Source organism: Amborella trichopoda, chromosome 8, assembly GCF_054954075.1.
Source record: "Amborella trichopoda isolate Santa Cruz 75 chromosome 8, AtrichopodaSantaCruz75HAP2 v2.0, whole genome shotgun sequence".
Lineage (NCBI taxonomy): Eukaryota > Viridiplantae > Streptophyta > Magnoliopsida > Amborellales > Amborellaceae > Amborella > Amborella trichopoda.
This window is the reverse complement of record NC_142343.1, coordinates 23,347-50,632: the sequence shown is the minus strand read 5'-3', so window position 1 is coordinate 50,632 and position 27,286 is coordinate 23,347. Positions and strand designations below refer to the sequence as shown.

Here is a 27,286-nt window from a genome sequence, read left to right as displayed (position 1 = left end):
AAATTTCTCTCTAATACTTTATCTAGAAAGAAAAGATGGTGATGAGAGATTAGGATGCATCTAACCTTGCTATGTGCATTGCATGCTCTTTCTTTCTAAGTTGTAATTCAGGCTAATTCTTATAAGTATGGTATGAATATCTTATCTTATAACTGATACTTGTAGGCTTAACCAGATTTGGTGATATTGAGGTACGGTTAGAGGAAACAAAAACACCTTCAGAAATTTGTTAGAATTCCAAATATCTGAGAAACTATCTAATATGACTGGCAAAAGTAAAACTCGAGGGGTCATTGAGAATATTTGGGAATAGGGTTTTGTTTTTTTCCATACCTGCACAACACAAATGATCTTGAGGTGAATGGGGGAATTACAAGGCAGCCTAATGTTGTCGATCTCATAGAAGCAATTCAGCGTTGCTCCCTACACATACATTACCACCTCACGCTTAATACTCGATACTGATAAATAACAGAAAAAAGAAAGAAAAAACAAAGGAATAACATTTTCTCTCACAACAAATATAATGAAACACAAATCAGAAATTACCACATCACTCACAGTTGGAATGTTCATTTCACAGACACGTCATTGGACAAGGCTTCTCTCCCTTCACTACTTCACGCTTAAACCCCTCCTGAAATCCATTTAGAACCAATTAAAAAATCAACCAATAGAAACACTCACCAATCACATTTATCCCAATTTTAAAAAAAAAAATTCCTCAAAAATCCTCTCTCTCTCTCTCCTTCTCTCTTTTGTACTTTACGTGAAATGAAAATCACAGTTACTTTTATGAGAATCTCCGAGATTATGATTACCATTAACCTCCCTCCAAATCGCAGCGTTAATATCAGATATATACCAATGCAAAGCGATTGGTAATAATATCTCAGAAAGTGCATGTCCGAAAATAGATTTGGAGGGGTTATGTCTCCCCCACTGACTTAACCAAAAAAAAATATTGGAGGGTTATGTCCGACATTCTTCCCTGCTTATCATTTCCATGGAGTTCACATTCCCTGTAACATATCCTATAGCATTTCCATCACAGTGAGCTTCTCTATCTGTTCTCCATCATTTAAATAAAAATAGTGCAGAAAAAAGGGTTCTTTTCTTTTTGTTTAAAACTATAACGCTTTGTTTGACATAATAGAATCTGAATATTCATATTTTTAGAAATATGAATAGCCATTACCAGTTTTCCATATATATAAATTATTATTCTGAATATGCATTTTTCTGTGCATGTTTGACTGTCTACCTCTATCTTAAAATTTTGTCACATTACTGTAAAGAGAAGAGAAAGAAAAAGAAGTAGAGAGAGGAAGGAGGAGTAACGTAGCTAATTACAGGTTCGAAAACTGAGAAACAACATAAAGACCCATAGCATATAGTAGCCAATCAATCATTTTTCTTTTCAGGGAGAGTATAAATAATGCTACACAATTTAGTCTAGAGAGAAATGTTAATTTAGAAAGAGGGAAACACTAAAAAATCTTGTCCCATTTACAGTACCCATTGAAATTTTTGGATAGAGAGAGGAGAGAGTACCCATTCCAACTTCCTTCGCCCCCAAGCCTCCCTCCAATGGGAGAGAGAGCAATTGAATGAAATATCCGAATTGAATGAGCCGAGTATCCCTCTCTTTTCTGATCATCTATCGCTCTCCTCTTTCTTTCATCTCTTCTTCCCCACTCCCCAAATCTCTCCATCTCCCTTCTCTTTCAATTTTCGGGACTCTTGCTCCATTTCCCGAAATCTGTCCATCTCCCTTCTCTTTCAATTTTCTGGACTCTTCGCCCCCTTTTGCCAACTATCCACACTAATCTCTCATCCTGACTTTCATTCTCACCCTCTATAGATCCACACATTTTGCGAACCATTTCTTTCTCAACAATCTAAAACTTCAAATTTGTAGAAGTTTAGGGCTTCCATATCCCAATTCTTTGCTTCGTAATCTGAACTGTTATAAGGCATCTCTTTTCCCCTAATTTTCTCTCTCTCAAATAGACTGTTTATTGCCTCTTTCTTCATAGCCAAGCTCACGAGCAGAGCCAAGCCATAAAGCGAAAAGAGGAGTAGATAAAAATTAAAATAAATATAAAAATACAAAAAATATTTAAATATATAAAAATAGATGCAGTTAACATGCAGTCAAGCCCGCACATGTAGAAATGTGGGCGATTTATTTTTAAATAGAATTAGATCCTACTTGCAGCATTCCCCAACCTTACCATCCACTACCTAGCCTTTTGGTTCACTACCATTGAAGCCTCACTGTCCCTTCCTCTTCCAACAACTTCCACCACCAAAAAGAAAAAAGCATCTTTCCATTTCCATAGATCGTCCGTCCACCTATTTCAAATCTCCCCGAATGAATGTCAAATCATGGTGATCCAAGCAAGTAGTACCTCACTCCATGACCAAGCTTGAAAGTTCTCAAGCAACCATGCAGTCAACTCCACAAACACTATCTACCCTCCTCTTTACCTTCGTCCCATTTCCTAAATCAAAAGACATTATGTTCCCCACGTAAATTACAGCTCGAGATAGAAATATGATAAACATGCTATAAGACAATATTATGGAATTTGCATTACCAGGGTTTAATTAACTTGAAATCAATCTGGTCATGTATGTCACAATCCTTATTGAGATGGCCCATTAGAAACATTGAGTCACATCATAGAACATAAAAGTGGAATGGTTTGACAGTGGCTTGAAGAATAGTGAGGCTGTTAGCGTCTTCCACGGCATAGTTGCACCTCTCCCAAAAAGTTTGCTAGTTTGAAGAGCAGCCCTCAATTCAGATACAAGTTCGGTAAAATTGAGCTTCAAACATAAATGAATTTCACAAATAATGCACGAGATAACTAAATTTGAAGAAACTACAATCCCTACAAAAGGGCATCTTATACAAAAAATGAGACAATATCTTTTCCATTTCAACCTGCATGAATGCTGGAACAATACGGACCTAATTACTATGTTCCTTTGTTTTGGGGAGCTAGCAGAATTTTCATGTCATGTGAGTCTTATTTGATGCAAGAACAGGCTGCTAAGTGCTAACAATGATTTGGAAGGTGACTCAAGAGAAGATTCATCTTAAACTGTGATTAAGTTTACGTAAAATGTGAGGGACCCAATTCAAATAAGCATTTGGTTAACACGCCCCAACAAATATTCCTATGTGATGAATCACACAGATGAGACATAAGATGGAAGATAAATTCAAAAGCTATAAAGAGAAATATAAATAATAAAAATCGTCAAAACCTCCCTAACCAACCTAGCCTTTCCTCCCACCCAAGCTGTAGCATTCCCCAACCTTACCATCCACAACCTAGCCATATGGTTCACTACCCATGCAGCCTCGCTGTCCCTTCCTCTTCCAATAACTTCCACCACCAAAAAGAAAAAAAAATCTTTCCCTTCCCACAGATCTCTGTCTACCTATTTCAAACCGTCTCGAATGAATGTCAAATCATGGTGATCCAAGCAAGCAGTACCTCACTCCATGACCAGGTTTGAAAGTTCTCAAGCAACCATGCAGTCAACTCCACTATCACTACCTACCCTCCTCTTTACTCTTGACCACATACCCTTCGTCCCATTTCCTAAATCAGAAGACATTTTGTTCACCACGTAAATTAGAGTTCGAGATAGAAATATGATTAACATGCTATAAGACAATATTCTGGAATTTGCATTACCAGGGCTTAATTAACTTGAAATCAATCTTGTCAGCTATGTCACAATCCGTATTGAGATTGCCCATTAGAAACATTGAGTCACATCATAGAACGTACAATTGGAATGGTTTGATAGTAGCTTGAAGAATAGTGATGTTGTTTAAGGTCTTCCACTGCATAGTTGAACCTCTCTCAAAAGGTTTGCTAATTTGAAGAGCAGACCTCAATTCAGGTACAAGTTCGACAAAATTGAGCTACAAACGTAAATAAATTTCACAAATAATGCACGAGTTAACTAAATTTGAAGAAACTACAATCCCTGCAAAAGGGCATCTTAGACAAAAATGAGACAATATCTTGTCCAATTCAACCTGCATGGATGCTGGAACAATTTGGACCTAATTACTGTGTTCCTTTGTTTTGGGGAGCTAGCAAAATTTTCATGCCATATGAGTTTTATTTGATGCAAGTACAAAGGCTGCTAAGTGCTAATAATGATTTGGAAGGTGACTCAAGAGAAGATTCATCTCAAATTGAGATTAAGTTTACGTAAAACAACAATTCACATGAAGTGACATGTTAATTCTTATTAGTGAAGTGAAGGACCCAATTCCCATATGCATTTAGTTGAATGTTGAAACACGCCTCAACAAATATTCCTATGTGATGAATCACACGAATGAGACATACGATGGAAGACAAATTCAAAAGCTATAAAAAAATATATAAATAATATAAATTGTCAAAATCTCCCCAACCACAATCTAGCCTTTCCTCCCACCCAACATGCAGCATTCCCCAACCATACCATCCACAACCTAGCCTTTTGGTTCACTACCCTTGCAGCCTCACTGTCCCTTCCTCTTCCAACAACTTCCACCACCAAAAAGAAAAAAGCATCTTTCCATTCCCACAGATCTTGCCTCTTGATCTGCCACAAAGTTGCATGTAGCCCCGGTGTCTATCATAGCCTTAGTAAGTTTTCCATTGATAGACACTTCCACATACATAAGCTCTCATGCTTGGGGCTTGACTTCCTTCACTTGCCCCTTCAATGCATTGAGTAGCCTTAGAGCCCTCATGAGTTTTTTCAGTCTAGCGACTGTGACGGTTGGCATAAAGAAAAAGGAAATAAAGAAAAGGGAAATGCTGGAAATTGTGGCCTTGATAAGGATCACTCTGCAGCTTGGTGAAAGGACTCTCCCTTACCATGAAGCCAGGTGCCACTCGACTTTGTCTATAACCAAGCTCCATAACTGGATTCGAGGAAGGCCAATGCAAAATGGAAGGCTAAGATAGGATGCGGGCATTGGCTCTACAGCACATCCCCATGAGTCAGTGAAGCATTTGACTCTGGCTTGGTCAAGGCAAATTCTTGTCATCTTAGTTTTTTCTAGGTTCACCCTAAGGCCCATAGCCAATTGGAAGTATTGGAGGAAGAGCAACAAACAACTAACTTTTTTTAAAAATGCATCGCAAAAGAGGAGGGTATCATTGCCATATTGGTGGTAGAATATCGCGAGACCCAACCTAGCAACTTGGAAACCCGAAATGCGTCCCGCGCTATACACACGAGATAGTGAGGCACTGAACACCTCAGCCACTATGGTAAATATTAGGGTGAAAGGGGGTCCCCTTGGTGGAGCTTGCTCGAAGCATGAAAGTAACGCTTAGATGTGCCATTAATAAGGTCCAAAAATTGGGGTTTTGAAATACACCCTTGGATCCATGTCCACCATAGAGAGCCAAATGGCATTCTGGACAAAGTCTCATCAATAATTTCCCAGTCCACATGATCATAAGACTTTTGATTACCAAGCCTGAGATTTTTGCCCTATAGCGGGAATGTATGCATTCGTGTGCTATTAGAGCCCCATCGAGAATCTGTCATTCCTTCACAAAGGTCCCTTGGGATGATACGATCACCTGACCAAGGACACATTTAAGGTGGGAAGCCAGGCCCTTAAGAGAATTTTGTAGGAAGTATTAATCAAACTAATGGGTCTGAAGTTTTAAGCTCTTCTGCTCCCTCTTTCTTGGGGATCTTGGCAATGAAAGTGGCATTCATCACCTTATGGATAGTGGCTCGAGAGTGAAATTCAGAAAAGAAAGCCATGATATCAGTCCTAAGGGTATCCCAAAAGACTTCGAAGAGGGCTATGGGGAAGCTATCAGGGCTGGGGGACCCGGTCTCCATTGAGATCTTTAATGGCCTGGAGTACTTTGTCCTCTTAAAAAGGGCTTTCCAAATAGGCTGCAGATTCGGGAGAAATAGAAGAGAAGGAGAGGTCCGTCAGTACTGGCCTAGGACTAGAACGGGAAGAGAAAAGCTTGAAAAAATATTCGACAGCCGCTGCCTCAATGAGATTGGGATGGTCAACAATCTGGTCCCACACCTTGAAGTGGGTAATAGAGTTATCCCTTCTTCAACAGTTGGCTATCTTGTGGAAGTAAGCTATATTTTGGTTGCCAAGCTTGAGCCATTTGACATTGGTCCGCTGAGCCCAATAAATTTCTTATTTCTTTAGGAGGCATTGGTAATCATGTTTGTGGATGTATCGAGAATCCAACTCAGACGGGGAGAGAGGTCTAAGTTCTTCAATGAAGTCTCAGTGTTGAATAGACCTCAAAAGGGAGTCTTTTGGGTATTATAAGTTTCCAGGGAGCTGTGAACTCCATGATTTCAGGAAAACTTTGAGCATTTGAAGCTTTTTCTACAAGATAAAACAGGCCCACCCATTCACGAGCGGGGAGAAGGACTCCCAATGGTTACAGACAGGAGAGGGGAAGCCGGACTCTTAGAGCCAAGACAGCTCAAAGCGAAAAGGCTTAGGCCCTCGAGGAAGGGATTAGGTATCCAGCAGGATAGGTCTATGATTTGAGGCGGGATTGGGAAGCACCAGAGAGTGGGTGTCAGGGAACTCATGATCCCACTCGATAGGGGTTAGAAATCTATCTAATTTTGAGAGGCTTGGATTAGCCGAATGACTAGACCAACTGAACTCCGCTCCTTCCAACAGGATGTCTATGAGCTAAGAAATCAGAGAACTATACCATTGAAGGGGTAGTTTTGTCGTGGGAATTACGTTCGTGAGACCATCTGGTGATTTTAAAATCACCTCCTACGCATCACTAAGAAAAAGGAAGGTCATCAAATATTGTAACTCTCTCAAAACGGCCAATTTCTCGTTGTCTTCTTGTGGTCCATAGACCACAATGCATTTCTAATGGAGGAAATCAATGATCCTAGCTAGGGTCACTATGACAGAGAACTTGCCAATGTGAGAGGCAACTAAGGCGTGTTGAGATGGGACCATCCAAAGCTAACCACTGCTAGGGGAAGACCCCAAATATTTCGAATTTAGGAGAGTGGAGGAAGGAAACTTGGTTTCCACCAAACTAAGAAGAAAGGGAGAATACTGTGAAACAAATTGACGAATATTTGTTGTTTTCCTGGGTGGTCCAAACCCTTATATTCCAAATAAAGATCTTCATAGCAAAGGTAATGGGCGAATGGCACTCATGGTCGAGCGGCGAGAATGCTGAGGAGCTGAGGGAGGGGGGAGGACCTTAGCTGAGGGGTCCCCTTTCTCGTACCTTACTTTGAAAGAGAGTTGGATAGCTCTCGGAATGCTCTTAAATTGGTGGCGGGAGCCTTACCTTTGACATTATTCGACTTATACTGGCATCTCGATTCGCTATCAGCATTGATGAAGGCTTCAAGGGCTTCATGTAGGCCGTTGAACAGGAAGCCCATCACTTAAAGGATCTCATGAGGAGTGCCTTGGGCTTGGTCGATTGCGTTCGCAAAGCTAGAGTCCACAAAGGCCGGTGAAGAAGATTTTGAGGAATAGGAAGAAGAGGGATTGCCTCCCTACAACCACCAGAATGGAAATTCTTCTTTATTAAATGGGATTGCAACCGCATTAAATGTATCAAGGAGAATGGTGAAGTGAGACAACAACAAACAAGTTCTTACCTTCTCAAGAAACTCTAGTTCACTTCTCCTTTCCTATCTCGCATCAAATTCCGGCTGCGAGTAGCTCAATCATAGTATTGCTTTGATATTAAAAGAAAAGAAAAGAAGAGTATCCAAAGATGGATAGATATCCAGAGAAAATGGCGTTGGTGGTTACCTGAGCACTGCTTGAGCCTTTTCTATGGCTGCATGAAGTGGAGAGGTTCAGTTATCCAGCGCAACAACTCGTCTAGTTCGCTTCTCCTTTCCTCTCTCAATCAAATTCTCAACTGCTTTGATATTTAAAAAAAAAAAAAACAGCATCCAATGATGGACAGATATCCAGAGGAAAATGGCAATGGTGGTTACCAGAGCTCTGCCTTTTCAATGGCTGCATGATGTGGAGAGGTTCGGTTATCCAGCGCAATAACTCTGCTATCAACATCGTCTTCCGCTCCCAATGCTTTTAACTCTAAACATTTAAGCAAGACACCCACCCATCCTAACAGCACCATCACATGGATGAATATATATATATATATATATATATATATATATATATATATATATATATATATATATATATATATATATATATATATATATATATATATATATATGTATATAACATATTTCAAGAACATGTACATGCTGTGGGGAAAACAAACACATGATTCAAATGCGCAATTGAACTAACGCTATCATAATACAAGCCTTTCAACCACGTTAAGGTGCTGCATCAAAATACTTTGTACCTTTTTTGATAGACAACAAAATTTCTATAAATAAAAAGGATCAGAGAACACAAAAATACAAAAGCGAATGACATGGGTCAAGAGCTGCCCTGAGCCAAAAATCATCATCTCGAAGACCAGTTGGTCTCCCTCTGCCTCCACAAAGATACCTAGAGACAGATTTTCAATTTTATTTTCTTATTTGGGAGATAACAGTAAGCTGAAGGGTGGCTACATCGAGCAGCATGAGTAAGGACATAAGTCAGGCAGCAGAAAAGCTGAAAATTGAAGTGCATCGATGATTCTCTAGAAATTAAACAGTGGCCTTATCAGAGTTACACAGATGCACATTCAAACTTTGCACAGATATGCCCCTTATCCTCTTGATTGATGATCACTTAGAGAGAGAGAGAGAGAGAACCACTGCACCTTTTCCTTTTCCACTTGTTCCTTCTCCTATTTGTATTTCTGTCACAATCTCTTTATGTTCTCTCTCTCTCACTGAAAGAATGCAAACCTTCAGCTCTCTAACTATTTACAAATGCACTTCTCTTTCTCTCACTAAAAAACAGTGCACAACATAAGTCAGAGACAGAGCTTTGTCAAAGGATGCCAGTATGAAGTAAAGTTGGGGCATGGAAGCAAACAGAAGTCTAATCCAGTACCTCAAAAGGGATCAGATATCCTTCAATCTCGGCAATGCAATCATTTATAGGCGGCAAAAGTTCCAAAATATGGGCATTGGATAGTGCTTTCGATGCAGTAAGTCTGACTGGCACTTCTACTGTACAGTGGAGATATACACCTAATTGCCGGCCAAACGGTACATCACCATAGGATACAGCACTGAATTGCTCAATGGGGATCTACAAAGTTATATGTGAGGGAATAAAATGATCTAATGAGAATTGAGCAAGTGGTGTACGAGGGATGTAAAAAAGGTCATATCAAAGGAGATTTGAGGATATGGTGGATGAGGTGAAGCCAACCCGCTCTGAATGATTTTTGGTCGTTCATGACAAAGGTGGATTTGTATCCAATTGCATTTATAATTCACCTCATAACCAAAGGAGAGGTAATCTCGTTGTACGAGCATAATTTTTTTTGTGGTCTTAAATAGACAGACCATAGAGAAACCTTTATTTCATCAAATTATCATTGCGCTTAGAAACTTGCCGCTGAACTGAGGCAATTTCAACCAGTGTAAATGGCTGAAATTAGGCAATTCTAGCATGTTCAAGTTGCTGAATCGAGCATATCACAATTACTCCATCAAACATACAACGACCATGTCCTTGAGTTGTTCTCATAACAGTTTACGTGCTCGTCGGCTGATTGCAAAGCCCCAATTTTAATGCACAGTGGTGCAAAACCAACACCCAGAAAGGACAGATCCGAGACCGATTCAACAAAAACAACCCGTCGATCATGCCGGTCGATCAACAAGAGAAAAACATCCTAGATCACCATCAATAAAGGGAAAGGAACAAGGGCCTTTCTAGCCTGAACCACGTCACTACTCGAAGTAGGGCTGCATCTCTACACAAAGTAGGGGCCGTCTCTAGTACACCAAAGTAGGAGGGAATGTGTTTCAATTCCATAAATCAAAATAACATCAATAACTGCGTTTGTACAGTACATTTAAACCCACTTGTGGACCCTTGATATTGACCAAAATACACCCTTATACCCTATTCCTCATAAAATTAAATTAGCATGCGTGAAACCTAGTTCCCATTTTGCAAGTTCCCATTCATTTAACCAAATTCTCATGCAAAATAATAAATACCATAGATAACCCAAAAAAGATAATAATCATGGGCCACCCTTTCATTAAATTGAGATACAATGTCAGTTTTCCTTATGAAAATAGTATCCCCCATATAATTAAAGTTCATAGCAGAACCCTCTCAATCAATCCAATGTGATAAATATCCAATAATTTTAATAGTTGGTTGTACATTATGCCCAAGAAGAGCGGATTTTATTGTCGACGCTGGTAGAAATGAAATTGAAATGAATGAAAATCATCTACTTAGTCACAAACAAAGGAAAGCAGAATTGATCTTCAACTAGGAAAAATGAAAAGGCATAAATCCATGCCAGTTGAAATGCATGTAAATCATCTACTTAGTCACGAACAAAAGAAAAAACAACTAATCGTCAACCAGAAAAAATGAAAAGGCAATAAATCCAAGCCAATTTTAAAAGCAAGTACTATGTACTAAGCCTCTTTAATTTGTGCATTCGTCTGTTGCAAGGCCTTTTTCATTTTGATGAGTGTTACTATTAGGGGAGTTTTGATAAAAAATAAATACACAATATATTTTTCTTAGATACTAATTAACTTGGAAATGCATGTGCACCTCTATCCTCATACCATCAATTCAAGACAATTAAATTCGATATGTATAAAATCCAAAGGATAATTTTGATTCAAATTAAAGCTCCCAAAAGATGACCAATGTAAACCAAAATTTTTAACTTGCCGCACTCGACTTTAGTTCCTAACCAGCAAATGTATTGCACCCGTCACTTCTCCCTTTCCCTAAAATCTCTCCATATGTGGGTGGGGTTACATAGAAAGCTTTCCCATATGCATATCTATACCTCATAATTAGGTTGTTCTTGTTGTTGGACACAAAAAACGTCACCATATAGTGGGCGTCTGAACTACAGAATAAAAATTTCACAGAAGCGGTCACAAAAGAATAAACAAGCGCACAGAAGAAGAATCCATACAAAATATTATAAAGACTACGATAGCTTGAATGCAAGAATCATAGGAAACTTACTTCATCAACAGGAGGCTTGCCCCAACCTCTAGGATGATAACCAAAGCTAGCACCAGGTGGAATAGGAGCATTCGAGCCAGGAAATCCACTTGAAAAACTATATCACGCATTGCAGCTACATTGCTCAAGCAATCCATCTCACATGTCTACACATTACAATATGAGATCAGATTTTTTAGGACATGAACGTCCATTAATGAAGAGAAAATAGAAAAGTTTAGATACCATATACAGATTGCATTTTCTTTGCAAGTTAGCAAATGTGTATTTCACAACATAAAAGACTTTCAAAATGAGTACTATAGCAGATGGCCAAATGCCCAGAGGCCTAAACCATGAGAGAGAAAGAGAGAGAAAGAGAGAGTCTTCACCATGACATCTACAATTATTTTTAACAAAAATAGAATAAAAAAGAAAAGAATATGCAGCTCTCCTAATTTAACAATGCTTAATAACATAAAATATCACACCTACAATTACAAGGCAAAAAAAAAGAGCAGGTATAAACCATAGGAAACACAAGTGCAGCGTATGTAATTTTGTTTATCCTTCCTATTTTGGCGGTTGCTTTCACTGGACCAGTGCATGTAGTACTCTCCAACTAGTATATCTCTAAATAATTCTTCATTCATTTATCCTTTTCCCTTTTCTCTCCCTTGAAAATAGCCAAAAAAGGGTACTAAATAGGACACTGCAGATACACCATAAAAGGACTTTGATTAAGGTAGCAGAAAAAAAAGAGGCAAAATATGAGCATGACATGTTTCTAGCATACAATGCTCATAAAGAATATCATTTTCAAATAAAGATAATTTGAAAGACAAGAAAACAACACAAATGTTGTGGTATATCAAAAATGTAGTGAACGAAAATACTCTTCATAAGGAGGTATATGAAGTTGGACAGCTAACAAAGTAGCTACAAGAGTCTTGGTAGTATAGATACTTACAACGGAATCAAGGATAACTTGAGTGTCAAATATATCTAGGAAAAGCTGCTTTGAGAAAAAAAAAAAAGCATCTTGGAAATTACTGGCCACGTAGATAATCATTGCATAGATTCTGGCCTCCATCCACCGATAAAGAAAATACACAAACTAATTATTTTAATGCTTGTCTACTAGAAATGAGGGTTTCAAAATATTCAAGGAGTTCTAGCCATTTTGCTAACAGATAAAATGCATCTTTTTACTTCCAAACTATGTTCGAGGCTCTGCTTTGCTTTTTTTTTTTCCGTGATTATTCCCAGAAGTAAAATCAATATTTCTTTACAAAACCTAAGGTTTACTTCCAGAAATTAATACTATTTCAAAATCCATTCCAATTTCATGAACAATAGGCAAATGATAAAGTCAACTATAGATATTATGCAAGTTTCACAAGGAAAGCAAATACTTCTTTTTTACTTTATTTACTCTTTCGGATTACTTATAACAAGTGTAAAACCAGACCTCTTATACAGTTAATTAATAAAGAACAGAGACAAAATTGTACAAAAAAGAAACAAAAGGGACTGCCCACTAGACCAAGGTTACAAGATTTATTTGGGAAGCCCCCTCTTTGGTGAGGCTATCCATGATCGCATTGGCTTCATGCCAAATGTGTTGGGAAGACACCTCAAGAGATTTAGTGGGCTCAAAAATATTCAAACGCTAGTTTAGTCTCCAGGCGCAAATAGAAATCCTACTAGCCCAATTGATTCCTAGTTTTGTTTTGCACATGATACATTTGTATATGTCAGTGAAGTGTATTCCCCCACGCTGGATGTGGTCCACCATGAGAGCCTTTTTGCTAATCAATAAGCAATCTAGAAGCTACGTTTTGGGCCGGACTGGGAAGAGCCATACCTCGCTGGCAATGGCAGGGGAAGATCACTTGGCCAAAGCTGCTCATAGAAAGATGTTCCGCCAAAAAGAACCCTGATTTAGCTGGCTCCTACACCATCATGTCCCTGCCATGGTGAGGAAGGAAATTTGGATTTACGGGTTAAAGCAGGATTATCAGGTCTCGGATTTCATCATTGGACAGTTCCATTCTAAACCTCAGATCAAACAACATGCCTAAAGAGAATTTTGTTTGCATCCGAGACATGACAACCTTGGTCAGCTGCCACTGGGAAAATGATTGAAAGCTTAAGGCAAAGTAAATACGTTTAGGCAGAATATAATGGTTTCCCTCAGCCTACAGATTCAACTCATCTTGGAACAGTAGAAACCATAATATTCATCTTGAAAAGTTTAGGCAGTATGCCATGATACAACTTGTATCCATTCAAAGCACAAAAGAACTCATCAAAAGACAACATACCTGATTGTCTAAGTGGAATGATGGAATATCATATACAAAGGTGAAAGAATTTATTTTGCAGTGAGCTCCAACTGCTGAGGCATGGCTCCCTTTCAAGAGGTGGGTTCATGAAGTACTGCAATCATCCATAATCCATTAGCTATATACCCTTCCTTTCATAGCAATCTGTTGAAATGCTTCACCATCAAGTTAAGAGGATTGTCGAGTTTTTATACTATAACCAGGTCAGTAATGGCAGAATGCTTTTCCCATGGGTTGCATTGGTCCACCCTCAAATTGCTCTTGCATGGTGAAAGTTCATTAAACAATTGTGTTGTAATAGTGCTAGAGGGCCCAGTGCTCAGGGGACCTTGCAGGGGCCTTGAGTTCCATACATAATCACTATTAAACTAATGAAGACTATCTTCAATGGGAGCTCATTTGGTTTTCTAACACATTTAACATGATAAGCAGACAATATTTAACATTGCATGTATAGATGTATTTATTGAATACTGTCAATTTACATCCCCCTTGCGCATCTAATGTCTAACTTAACTATTGCAGTTGATGATTTGGACTTGAATAATGTGTAGACTTTAGGGGGTGTTTCTTCCCTTGCAATTGAGAAACTTTTATGTGATCCTGCCACAGGTTGGCAAATTCAATTTGTCACCCAATAATTAACTAGGGAATGCATGTGAAGATAACTTTGTCAGCATTACTGGCTTCGGTAATTCACTGCATTCTTTATTTCATGTTAAAATTGTGCTTGCAGACTTTACCTTAACGTGCTGCCACACTAAGCAACATAAAGGACCAGGAGACAATTGCAGCCTGCCTTTGCAGCATGCTGTCATCATCTTTGCCAATGGAAATCTTACATGAGTAATCCCCTATTCTTTAGTATACAAATACCTTTGATCCTTTACAATCTGGTTCTTGTATCTGTATATATCCTATGAAAGATACACAGATAGAGAATTAGCATTCTATGAAATCATAGGATCATTGCTCACATAAGCATATGCATGGACATGTAATACGGAAATATCTGAATGTTCATTTAGAGCACTATTAAATTATACATAATTTATTGTGCACAGTTCACAGTTAATATGAAATATGCATAGTTCATAGTTCAAGTGAAATGAACCAGAATTTTAAGTTCCCTGTAGGAATGAATTGCTTCATTTCATGGCTGGTTTCTCCTTCTTCTTTTTATTATTTTTTTTTAAAAAAAAGATTCATTTATTTCTTGCATTATTTTGGGAAGATATTTCATTTAGGAACCCCATTCTTTTTGGCAATTGGCTGGAATATATAAGAAAAAGGATATCTGTTTTGGGAGTCAATCTTCGTCCAGCGGCTAGCTGTGCCCACTTGCTTTCAAAGAAAATTAGTGACCATCAAATAAGAATCATGACCAGTTTTTGGAAGAACCTTCTTCAAAGTGTTGGATTTCTATACAATATGGGGATATCCAAAGAAGGTTTCCATACAACTACATGGTTCACCAGCTGGGCAGTAGATGCAGACCGCCAATTTGATTTCTCAGAAGCAACTGATCAGAACTTACTTGTAAAAATATGGTAATTTCTTACTCTTTCTTCGTGAAAATGAGTCTAAATTTCCAATTTGCTGCATTATATTATCGAAAAACTCTTGGTTGCCACTTGTAGTTTCAAAAAATGACTAGGTGCCCTGCTTTTTTAGGAGGTTTGAAACAGCTAAATATCCTGTAAGAGCATAGTTCCTCATTTGAAAACTAGTTGTCGCATGGTTTTTGAAATACAGCAGCCACAATTTCCTGTTAGAGCAGGATAACTAATACTAGCATTGCTACACCCCTAGATTTTCTATCTTGTTTTGCATAATTCAAATAATGGCACTTGACTAACATGTTAACTGTGGATTCCGAAGAACATCACTGCAAGGGTGTTGCTTCTCTCTGTTTCATGAAGCAGCTATAGTTCTTACTTTAAGCAATGAGATCTTCACAAAACCATTTGTAAGATGCCCAAGATAGGTCTATGCTTTCTTCCAAATAAATTACTTTCCCTCAACAAATATTACTGTTTCTTGAAAAATATCAAGGTGCGCTCCATTTGCTTTAAGAAATAAGAAAGCTCCATCATCTATGTTACAAGGATATGGGTACGAGTGTCAGTGTCATACACCAATATACATGTCAGAAACGCAACTTAGCCCCTTCTAGATACAACACATTCATATATATATTCAACGGGTCGGGAGGTGGGATTTTAAGCGATTAAAGTATCTTAGTTTCTATAGTGTTAGACATGAGTGTCACATTCTTAGTGTCTACATGAGCCCAGAACCTTGGACGCTCATCCAAGTCTTGTAGCCTATCATTTATTTTGAATGTTGGTGTTTACATTATTCTTGATAACGATTTATATGTCTTTTCTCCGGTTCTTTGTTTATTTCGGCAGTAATGATGGTGAACAACAAGGAGTTGCAAGATTGTGACAAATATGAAACCTGTAGAGAGAAAGCAAAGTTAGGGTTCATGTGTAAAAATATCATGGATATTGGGAGGCTTAGGTGGACTAAAATATGCCCCTTGTTAACATATAGCTTGAGAATCACTTACTTCTTGCAAAGCCTACTAAACACTCTACACATTCGGGCCTTCCCTAAATGTTTATTTAACTTCAGTTGCATTTATAGTTAGTTAACAATTAAATTTTCATTTAGATGATGAAAGTGCATATCAAGCTTCATGGAGGGCAATTTGATTAGGGACTACATCGCTGAAAATGTGATGGGTGCCTTGCCTGAAAAATATGAGATTAACTCTAAGACCCAAGTTCAACTCCGACTAGAAAAGTACAATTCTTGAAGGGTGAGAGAAATAGACTTGGTCATCGAGCATGTTACTAAAAATGAATGTCCTCATAAAAGACACATTCGGGAACACAATACTAGACCACATACCAACCTCTATGGTCCTAAACCGTCTAACCCCATCATGGGAGCACACTATGTTGGGCATTAGTGGACTTATTGGCTTCACACCCTTTGTGTAGGATTTTCTCCAAATATGCTAAAACCTTCACTTGCCCTTCTAGTGTTAGAAAACCCTTTGATCAACCTATTGTAAGTGAAAAACCTTAGTAACACATGCTTTGCCGAGCATATCATCCCATAATCACCCTGCCTCTTACAACTCCCCATTCTATTATATGTCAATGTACTTGGATAAAACCCATTCTCAAACTCATCAAAAGCTTCCTCGCCGCTTTAAGTTTACCACCTTTACAAAGCCAATAGATGAGCATACTATAAATAGCATTATCGGGGTGTAGTTCCTCTTTAAGAGCTTCTTCTATAGCATACGAGCCTCATCAACCTTGCCTTCTTGACATATAAGATAAAAAAATTTGCAACACGGGGTTGGGCATGGTATAAACTTCTTTTCAAGCATTTCATCCAAAAATCCTTTTTACTCCACAAAATCCACTCATAAAAGTAAGTCACAGCTTACAGAGTTACAGTATTTGGAAAAAAAAACCCTAGCTTGGCATCTCCTTCAAAACCTAGAAAGCTGATTTCAAATCATTCATTTAACACAAGGCCTTAATTAGAATATTACAGGTAAAAACAATTGGAAATATCCCAAATTTCCTGCAATTCCTATACAATACATATAATTAACCAAATCAAGCATTTTGGTCTGAATCATTGCATTCAAAAGAGTATTAAAAGAACTGGCTTGTTTATCCCAAACTCATTTATCCTGAAAAAGGATTCAAGGGCCAACTTGTGCTTGTTTGCAAAGCCATAGTTTGGAATAACATCTATGAATGTTATTTCACTGAAATTCTGGAATCCTTTAACTCTTTGAGTATAATTTCCATGGAATTCAAATCCCTAGCCATGGCTAATTTCTCTATGATCATATGATAAGTATCAGGATTATGAAAGAAATTGGGGTGATATTTCACAGCATGGTCAAAGAATTGTAAAGCTAGGTCTACATTTTGTCGTTGATTGATCATGTTTATGAGCCTCTTGGGTGAGAGTTTTAGACGCCAATGAGTGAGAGGTGAGAGTATGGGGAGTGGCAGCATAAATGACACCGCAGTGACAGTTTTTAGTTGTGGTTGCACTTGTGCGTGAGTGCCATCGACAAAAAGAGTTTCTGATTACTACGGAGGATCCGGATGATATGCACTAAGTGATTGTAGGAAAGAGCAGCAGGGAATCTTTTATGAAAAGGAAAGCATTTAGATGTGTGCTGAAAATTCTGTGGAAAATTCTGATGAATACTTTAAATGTTTTACCCTGAGAAATGCATGAAAAATCATGGGGTGCACGTGCAAAATGCTTGGCAAGCATGGAGGAGATATTGGAGATATATAGGTAAGTGTGGAAATGCTTGGTAGTGCCAAGAGGTGACATGAAGGCGATGCATTCCCCTTCATTTTATGTGGCAGAATCATGCTGGTTTCTGAAACATTTATTTTGGGGAGTTGAGTTACTTCATATTATATCAAGTTTTTGTCATTTTCACTTGATAAGAAATCTTGGTATAATTTTTACTTGTTGCAGTAGGTAAAACAAAGAAACCAGAACAGTGGTCTTCTCCTACTATTCTGTGAAATTGATTGGAATTTTCGAACAAGTGGTTAAATTGTTAGCTAACAACTATAAACTTGTTAGCATGTTGTATATGAAGATTGCTTGTGACCTCTTCCTATTGTGATGTTTACCACTAGTTTGTACTATCACATATTCGATAATGAATATTGATAAGGCTTGAATATGGTGGACAAGAAATTCAATTTTCTATACTTCAAATACGATTTTGGCTTTTGGCATGCAAATGCTTTTTTGTGGCATTTGTTTTTTACATGGATAACCAACCAACGGTAATGTCCTAAAAAAAACAAAAATTCAAACTCATTGAACTTCTAGTGGCAATCAATGCGCCAACAACAATAATAGAAAATGAAAGAGTTATTATAAGCTTCGCATTATACTTGTAGGCTTGAAGCGCTGCAATTTTGTTCGGGTTTTGATTCCATAGTAGTATTCTAACTTGGCGAGTTCATGTCTTTCTTATTAAAGCTCCTAGAGGTAAAGTTAAAGCCAAGGGTACCATCTACCTGTCAAATATGTTTATGGTGTTTGTTTCAAAGAAACTTCTTGGAGACTTTATGGCATTTGAAATGCCTCTGGTAAGAATCTTTAGGATCTCTCATCCTTGCCTGCCAGAAATAAACTTCTCTTGTGACATTTTTCTGCAATCATAGCCATATCTACAATTATAATAGTGCTACGAATATTTTCTCTTAGAGATGTAATGTGACACTGTGATTAGGGCCATCTCAACCGTCCATTTAGGATGGACGATTGGATAAGGGAAGGTATATAAGTTTTATGCTGTAGGAGAAGCATAGAAAGTTTGCCCTTATCTAATAGGACAAGATGACAGATAGGTAAAAAAGAAAAGAGTAACTCCAAACCATGTGTCCAGGTCAAACCATTACCATTACCATCAACGTCTACTTTCATTTTATCTATCAATATCACCTCTACCAAAGGTAAAAATAACAAGAAAAAAGAAGAATAGAGAAAAATGAAATTAAGGCATCCATCGATACCAATCTATCAATGTCCTATGCCGACGACCTTAGGGTGATAAATCTAGGGTTTGGAGGCAGCCTCAAATAGAGGGGACATATGTGGAGTAAAAGAAAAACGCAATTAAGGCATCCAACCCAGAAGAGATAGAAAATGGGTTTAGAGGGAAAAAATTGGATTGTCAAGAGAAAAAAAAAAGTCTCTAAGAAGAAAGTTTTCTTATAAATTGTAAATTCAGTTCTATAGTCCAAGAGTTTGGAGCATAAATTGTTGAGCATTTCTCCCAGGACCTTCTGAAGAAAAGTTTAAACCCAATATACAAAACACGTGACAAGAAAGGATCAAATCAGGTGAATCATAAAAGCGTAAAAAAAATACGATGTGCTCATAGTGAAAATTCAATTATAATAGAAAAAAATGGAAGACATATAACAAACAAAAACAATGAGGAAAACCTATAACAGCATAGATATAAAGAAGATTGTGGTGAGAAAACATAAAGATGCGGAGGTTAAAAACCATCCAAGCATAGGCTCTCCATTTGTTAACAAATCAGATCCCAAAGTCCCTCGAGCTCTTCTCTAGTGCTAAAAAAAAAGCGTCGATCTCACAAGGTTTCGTGTCCTACCTCCTTGACCTCTACCATCTCTATAATCACCAGTTTTTGGCCAATGCACCAAACCAAATTGTTCATGGCAGGTCTCAGGTTTATAACAAATATCTTTCTAAATTGGTTTATACTTTTTTCAAACACTCAACACATAAAAAAATAAAAAAATAAGAAAAAAAATAGAGTTAGTTAAGGATCTTAAAATATTTTCGTCCCCATTGAGGTTTAACAAGTTTGTTAAAAAAAAAAGTTCATCACATGCCTCATTTGTCCATAAGCTTCTATGTTGTGTCATGTGAAAAATCTATTAAAAATAATATTCATGAGGAAACTGCCACAATTTCCCAATGTTAAATAAATGAATGGCTTCATGCATGACAGATATTCATGGTTAATACTGAGCGATGTTATAACACTTTGCTTGGGCTAACTCGACCAAGTACAAGGCAAAGTGGACTGCAGATGATATACATATGCAAGGTTCTCCATCTGTTACCAAATCAGATCCCAAATTACCCTAAGCTCTTCTCAAGTTCTAGAAAAATGCCTCGATCTCACAAGGTTTCATGTCCTACCTCCTTGACCTCTGCCATCTTTGTTATCACCATTTTTTGGCCAATGCACCAAACCTCATCATTCATGGCAGGTCTCAGGTTTACAACAGACATTTCATTAAAGGGAATATCTTTCAAATTTGGATTATGCTTTTTTCAAACACTCGAACCATCAAAAAATAGAAAAATAAGAAAAAAAAAAAAAGAAGTTAGTAAGGATCTTAAAATATTTTTATCCCCATAGATGTTCAGCAAGTACGTAGAAAAGAAAAAAAAGAAAAAAGAAAAAATCATCACATGCCTCATTTGTTCACAAGCTTCTACGCTATGTTATGTGAATAATCCATTAAAAATAATATTCATGAGTAAACTACCAAATTTCCCAATGTTAAAGAAATGAATGGGTTCATGTATGAGCATTTACACCATGGCCATGTCTGTGTGTGTGACAGACATTCATGGTTAATACTAAGCAGTGTTATTCCACATTGCTTGGGCCTTAGAAGCAGCCCGAGTAACTCAGCCAAGTGCGAGGCTGAGTGGACTAGGTCTGTGCATGACCCAAAAGCCCCTTAAAAAAAAGATTTCTTTAAAATGCTAATAAATAAAATAAAATATTTAAACCTGAAACAAAACTAAAAACAACATGTAAGGAATCCAAATAAGCTCAAAAGACTATAACAAATTGGATTACAAAATATGGTTTAGGGTTGGAGATTCCAGAAAAATCCAACAAAAAAATTACAAAAACAGGGCATTTGACAATAAAAAGTCACAAACCATTGTAAAGCATATCCAAATTACATATACATAAATTGATCCCACAAGTTTATATAATTCTCATGTTTGTTTCGTTCTTTAATGTACCCTTGTTGTACCCTGGAACTAACGCAGGCCAAAATCTGATAGAACCAATGCCATGAACTAGAACAAAGAATTAATAGATGTAAAATTCATGAAACCGTCAAATCCAGACAGTTCAAAAAAGGGGAGACAAGAGAAATGACATATAGGTGTTGTCAATACGAGTTGACCTTTGTTTTGCATGGCATCTCTTCAGGGTGTGCATCCTTGTTGAGGCGTTGTTGAACCTCATTTGTAGTGCAAAAATTTCATCGATTCACTTCTCGTGTTTCGTGAATAAGTTTGTTGAGTTTAGTTGGAATGCAACAAACCCAGTTGTATGGAGCAGTCTTACTCTCAAAATCCCATAAATTTATCTCTAATACTTTATCTAGAAAGAAAAGATGGATGATGAGAGATTAGGATGCATCTAACCTTGCTATGTGTACATAAGAGAATTCATATGTGCATTGCATGTTCTTTCTTTCTAAGTTGTAATTCAGGCTAATTCTTATAAGTATGTTATGAATATCTTATCTTATAACTGATACTTGTAGGCTTAACCAGATTTGGTGATACTGAGGTAGGGTTAGAGGAAACAGAAACACCTTTAGAAATTTGTTAGAATTCCAAATATCTGAGAAACTATCTAATATGACCGGCAAAAGTAAAACTCGAGGGGTCATTGAGAATATTTGGGAATAGGGTTTTGTTTGTTTCCATACCTGCACAGCACAAATGGTCTTGAGGTGAATGGGGGAATTACGAGGCAGCCTAATGTGGTCGATCTCGTAGAAGCAATTCAGCGTTGTTCCCTGCACATATATTACCACCTCACGCTGAACACTCGATACTGATAAATAAAAGAAAAAAGAAAAAAAAAATCAAGTAAGAACATTTTCTCTCACAACAAATATATAGAAACACAAATAAAAAATTACCACATCACTCGCAGTTGGAATGTTTAGTTGACAGACGCATCATTGGACAAGGCTTCTCTCCCTCCACTACTTCACGCTTACACCCCTCCTGAAATCCATTTTTAACCAATTAAATAATCAACCAATCAAAATACTCACCAATCACATTCCTCCCATTTTTAACGAAAAAATATTCCTAAAAAATCCTCTCTCTCTCTCTTTTGTACTTTACATCAACTGAAAATCACGGTTACATTTATGCGAATCTCCGAGATTATGATTACCATTAACCTCCCTCGTGCCTCAACTCAATCCAAACACCTCCAAATCGCAGATATCAGATATAATACCAAATGCAAAGCGACTGGTAATAATATCTCAGAAAGTGCATGTCCAAAAATAGAATTGGAGGGTTAAGTCTCCCCCACTGACTTACCCACAAAAAATATTTTTGGAGGGCTATGGCCAACATTCTTACCGGCTTATCATTTCCATAGAGTTTGCACTCCCTGTAACATATCCCATAGCATTTCCATCACAATGAGCTTCTCTATCTGCTATCTCTCATTTAAATAAAAATGGTGCAGAAAAAAGGGAAACAAGATTCTTTTCTTTTCGTTTAACACTTTAAGGCTTTGTTTGACAAAACAAAATCTGGATATTCATATTTTTAGAAATATGAGTATAGCCATTACCAGTTTTCCATATATATGAACTATAAATTATTCTGAATATGCATATTTCTGAGCATGTTTGACTGTCCACCTCTATCTTAAAATTTTGTCACATTACTGTCCACCTGTATCTTAAACTTGTCACATTACTGTAAACAGAAGAGAGAGAAAGAGAAGTAGAGAGAGGAAGAGAGTACTGTAGCTAATTACAGGTTCGAAAATAGAGAAGTAGCCAATAAGTCTTTTTTCCTTTAGGGAGAGTATAAATAATGCTACAGAATTTAGTTTAGAGAGAAATGTTAATTTAGAAAGAGGGAAACATTAAAAAAGCCTGTCCCATTTACAGTACCCACTGAAATTTTTGGATAGAGAGAGGAGAGAGTACCCATTCCAACTTCCTTCACCCCCAAGCCTCCCTCCAATAGGAGAGAGAGCAATTCGAGAGAGAGAAAGCAAATACCTAGGTGAAAAGTCTTGGCATACTCTATCATTCACAAAAAAAAAAGAAGTCATGACATACTCTGCTCAAACCTTGCTACATTCATCGTATGCTTCATTGAGGAGTTCCAAGGAAGCAGACATGGCCTTGCCAGGTTTCACATCCATAACCAAAAAAGAGCTCCTCTTTTCTCCCACTAGAGCAACTTGCGAAGTAAGTTTTAATGCCCTATGTAGCAGCCTTTCAGCAAAAAGGGTCTTCAGTACTCCATGAGCGGTGATTGTTGAGAAACAAATGGTTTGTGGTAAGAGAGAAAGATGGTTTGCAAAATGTGTGAATGAAAGTTAGTCTGGGTAGTTGGACTTTGCCATAGTATAAGAGGGGGAAGAGTCCAGAAAATTGAAAGAGAAGGAAGATGGAGAGATTTTGGGGGATGGAGAGAGATTGTGAGTGGGGAAGAAGAGAGTAAAGAAAGAGGAGAGCAGTAGATGATCAGAAAAGAGGTCGGGCATGTGAAATTTGCCAATTTTTATTCCTCTGGCTCATACAGTTAACTCTCGGCTCGGCTCGGCTCAACTATACTTGGCTCAGCTCGGCTTAAAAGGGCTCGGCTTAGCTTGTATCGGCTTAGCGCAGTTTATATCGGCGCGGCTTGTTTGAATTAAATTTTCACTGCTTTTAGCCAAAATTAACCGATAATAGCTTAGCAAGTCTATCTGAGCCGAGCCGATATTGTCTAAGCCGAGCTTAGCCGAAGTAAGCTGAGCCAAGCCGAGCCAAGCCTATATAAGCCGAGCCAAGCCTATATAAGCCGAGCCTAGATAGTGAAAAAAAATAAAATAGTCAAAATACGAAAAAAAAAAAAAAACCATAAACATAAATTTATGTTTCCACAAGAAAATTTGTGGAAATTTGAAATTTACGAAATTCATTGAAATTTTGAAATAGCGATATTGTGGAATTTCAGTGAAATTTTAAAACATCAGGCAAATTTTGGAGTTCATTTTTTTTTCCCAAATTAAACGATCTTTTTTTTTCATTTCGGCTACAAATTGTTGTCAAAAAATCAAAAATAGACAATCTTCGAATTTTTAAAAGTTAATTAGGGTTTCCATATCCGAATCTTTGCTTATGTGTCATCTCTTTCCCTTTTATTTTGACTAGATAAAAATTAAAATAAATATAAAAATATTTAAATATATAAAAATAGATGCGGTTAGCATGTAGTTAAGCCTGCAAATGTAGAAATGCGGATGCTTCAATAAATTTATTTTTGAAAACATGGGGATCATGAATATGAAAAAATAAATAAATTTTTAAAATTAAAAATAAGAATTTTATTAAAAAAACATTTAGATCGTTAGTTTCAATTGTTTTTAAATGAACCACCTATTTGCCTCCCTCTTTAAGATAGATTGATGCTTTATACCTCTGGCCCGCATAAGACAATTCATCTGAAAAAAAAAAAATTTATTAAAGCCAAAACCATTCTTGCTCTCAATGCTACTCCCTTTATCCTAACCACTGGTAATTGAATAAAACGGTATATCTGTTTCTTATCATCAAATACGGTACTTCATTGAAAGACAAGTGCTCTTTTCCCTTAGGAGAAGAAGGAATTTATATATTATTTTATAAATAGTATTGTTACTTATTATTTTTTTTTTTATAAATAATATTATTATTTATTTTATATTAGTTTATAAATAATAATTATATATTATTTAATAAGTAATAATATATTAATATATATCTTTTCATTATATTATATTACCTAAATTATATAATACTATGAGATAACATAATTATTATATAATATATAATATAATTGATATAGATAGTGAGGCACTGAACACCTCAGCCACTATGGTAAATAGTAAAGGTGAAGGGGGGTCCCCTTGGCAGAGCCCTCTCGAAGCATGAAAGTAACCTCTAGATGTGCCATTAATAAGGTCCGAAAATTAGGGTTTTGAAATACACCCTTGGATCCATCTCCACTACATGGCATTTTGGACAAAGTCTCATCAAGAATTTCCCAGTCCACATGATCATAAGATTTTTTATTACCTGGGATTTTTGCACTACAGAGGGAATGTATGCATTCGTGTGCTATTAGAGCCCCATCGAGAATCCGGTGTTCCTTCACAAAGGTCCCTTGGGATGATAAGATCACCTGACCAAGGACACATGTAAGGCGAGAAGCCAGGCCCTCAAGAGAATTTTGTAGGAAGCATTAATCAGACAAATGGGTCTGAAGTCTTTAAGCTCTTCTGCTCCCTCTTTTTTTGTGGATCTTGGCAATGAAAGTGACATTCATCGCCCTATGGATAGTGGCCCCAGAGTGAAATTCAGATAAGAAAGCCATGATATCAGTCCTAAGGGTATCCCAAAAGACTTCGAAGAGGGCTATGGGGAAGCTGTCAGGGTTGGGGACCCGGTCTCCATTGAGATCTTTAATGGCCTGGAGTACTTTGTCCTCTTAAAAAGGGCCTTCCAAAGAGGTTGCAGATAAGGGAGAATTAGAACAGAAGGAGAGGTCCGCCATTACTGGCCTAGGATCAGAAGGGGAAGAGAAAAGCTTGGAAAAATATTCAACAACAGCTGCCTCAATGAGATTGGGATAGTCAACAATCCAATCCCCCAACTTGAAGTGGGTAATAGAGTTCTCCCTTCTTCAACAGTTGGCTATCTTGTGGAAGTAAATTGTATTTTGGTTGCCAAGCTTGAGCCATTTGACTTTGGCCCGCTGAGCCCAATAAATTTCTTCTTTCTTTAGGAGGCATTGGTAATCATGTTTGTGGATGGATCGAGAATCCAGCTCAGAAGGGGAGAGATGTCAAAGTTCTTCAATGAAGTCGCAATGTTGAATAGACCTCAAAAGGGAGTCTTTTTGGTATCATAAGTTTCCAAGGAGCTGTGAGCTCCATGATTTCAGGAAAACTTCGAGCATTTGAAGCTTTTTCTACAAGATAAAATTGGCCCACCCATTCACAAGGGGGGAGAAGGACTCCCAATGGTTACAGGTAGGAGAGGGGAAGCCAGGCTCTTAGAGCCAAGATAGCTCAAGGCAAAAAAGCTTAAGCCCTCGAGGAAGGGACTGGGTATCTAGCAGGATAGGTCTATGATTTGAGGCGGGCTTGGGAAGCACCAGAGAGTGGCTGCCAGGGAACTCATGATCCCACTCGAGAGGGGTTAGAAATCTATCTTCCTCTCAATCATTATTGGTAAATACAAAAATTACTCTCCTGTTTAGCACTATTACCACAAAAAGTTCTTAATATCTTAAACATCTTAAAAGAATAAAACATGAATTTGAAAATTATAAATATTATTCTTTTACCAAAGTATCTATACATAATTAAGGTAACAGAAAAATAAGAAAAACTAACATAAAAAAGATTTCCAGATGTGAATAGGTAAATGCCTCCATGTTTGTCACCAAAAAATGACATACTTGGTGAGCCTCACCAGATTGTCTACTGGTGTGTCAGAAGCAGCAACAGATTAATTGGGTCAGAAGCGTCAACAGATTAATCGGATATAGTGGTAGAGCCACACACCAAAACATGTCTAAAAACTGCATCTGTGATTCATCTAATCCATTCAGCTACTCCCATGTTCTATGAGCAGATTAAATACTGACAAACTCATGAGGTGCACAATATCATCATGCATATGACAAATCAAAATGAAATGACTCCAGATCCAATGATCCCATGGGCCAAATGAAAAATTCAATAGTTATCAAGATAGAATTGGGAAGAGGAAATAATAATTCCAACTAAAATAAAATCTATTATGCATCTTACCAATTGCTCATCAGTTTATGATTAAATCTAACAAGCATGTTATAAATGACCAAAACAAAATTCATGTCTACAAATAGAGTCATATGATGTTGATTATTTCTTAATGTACACCTAAAATGAAATCAAATGCACATAGTTACATACCATCTTAAACATACCTATGTACACATTATTCACAAAATCCCTCTGGAAATACAAGAAGTGGATCGTTATCAAGGGCTTCAACATGTTGTTTCATTCCATGATAACAACACTCACTAATTTAGGGTTGCCACAACACAATAAAGACACTATAATAAGCTCCATCAATTAACAATATCCTCAATTCTTTATTGCAATTTCATGACCCCTGGCTAG

At 37.3% G+C, this 27,286-nt stretch overlaps 1 protein-coding gene across 48 annotated transcripts in view; it reads right to left on the bottom strand.

The window, feature by feature from the left end:
• LOC105420931 (uncharacterized) overlaps positions 1-23,587 on the bottom strand; it is a 35,401-nt gene extending 11,814 nt beyond the window's left edge. For 4 of the 48 annotated variants that reach the window (XM_088874558.1, XM_088874571.1, XM_088874572.1 and 1 more), the window contains exons 1-8: positions 23,213-23,587; positions 22,029-22,116; positions 21,813-21,902; positions 14,253-14,426; positions 11,183-11,328; positions 10,998-11,055; positions 562-637; positions 334-423 (exon numbers count right to left, since the gene is read on the bottom strand). In XM_088874558.1, coding sequence (XP_088730684.1) covers positions 578-637; positions 10,998-11,055; positions 11,183-11,328; positions 14,253-14,330 — 342 coding nt within the window. In that variant the 5' untranslated portion in view covers positions 14,331-14,426; positions 21,813-21,902; positions 22,029-22,116; positions 23,213-23,587 and the 3' untranslated portion in view covers positions 334-423; positions 562-577. Of the gene's footprint in view, positions 1-333; positions 424-549; positions 638-7,355; positions 7,570-7,674; positions 7,729-7,831; positions 7,941-8,022; positions 8,156-10,997; positions 11,061-11,182; positions 11,329-13,028; positions 13,133-13,488; positions 13,604-14,252; positions 14,427-18,602; positions 18,709-21,812; positions 21,941-22,028; positions 22,117-22,443; positions 22,517-23,201 lie in introns of those variants that run through there. The other 44 variants (XR_016061342.1, XR_016061365.1, XR_016061364.1 and 41 more) reach the window with 39 other exon arrangements.
• Positions 23,588-27,286: the final 3,699 nt, after the last annotated feature.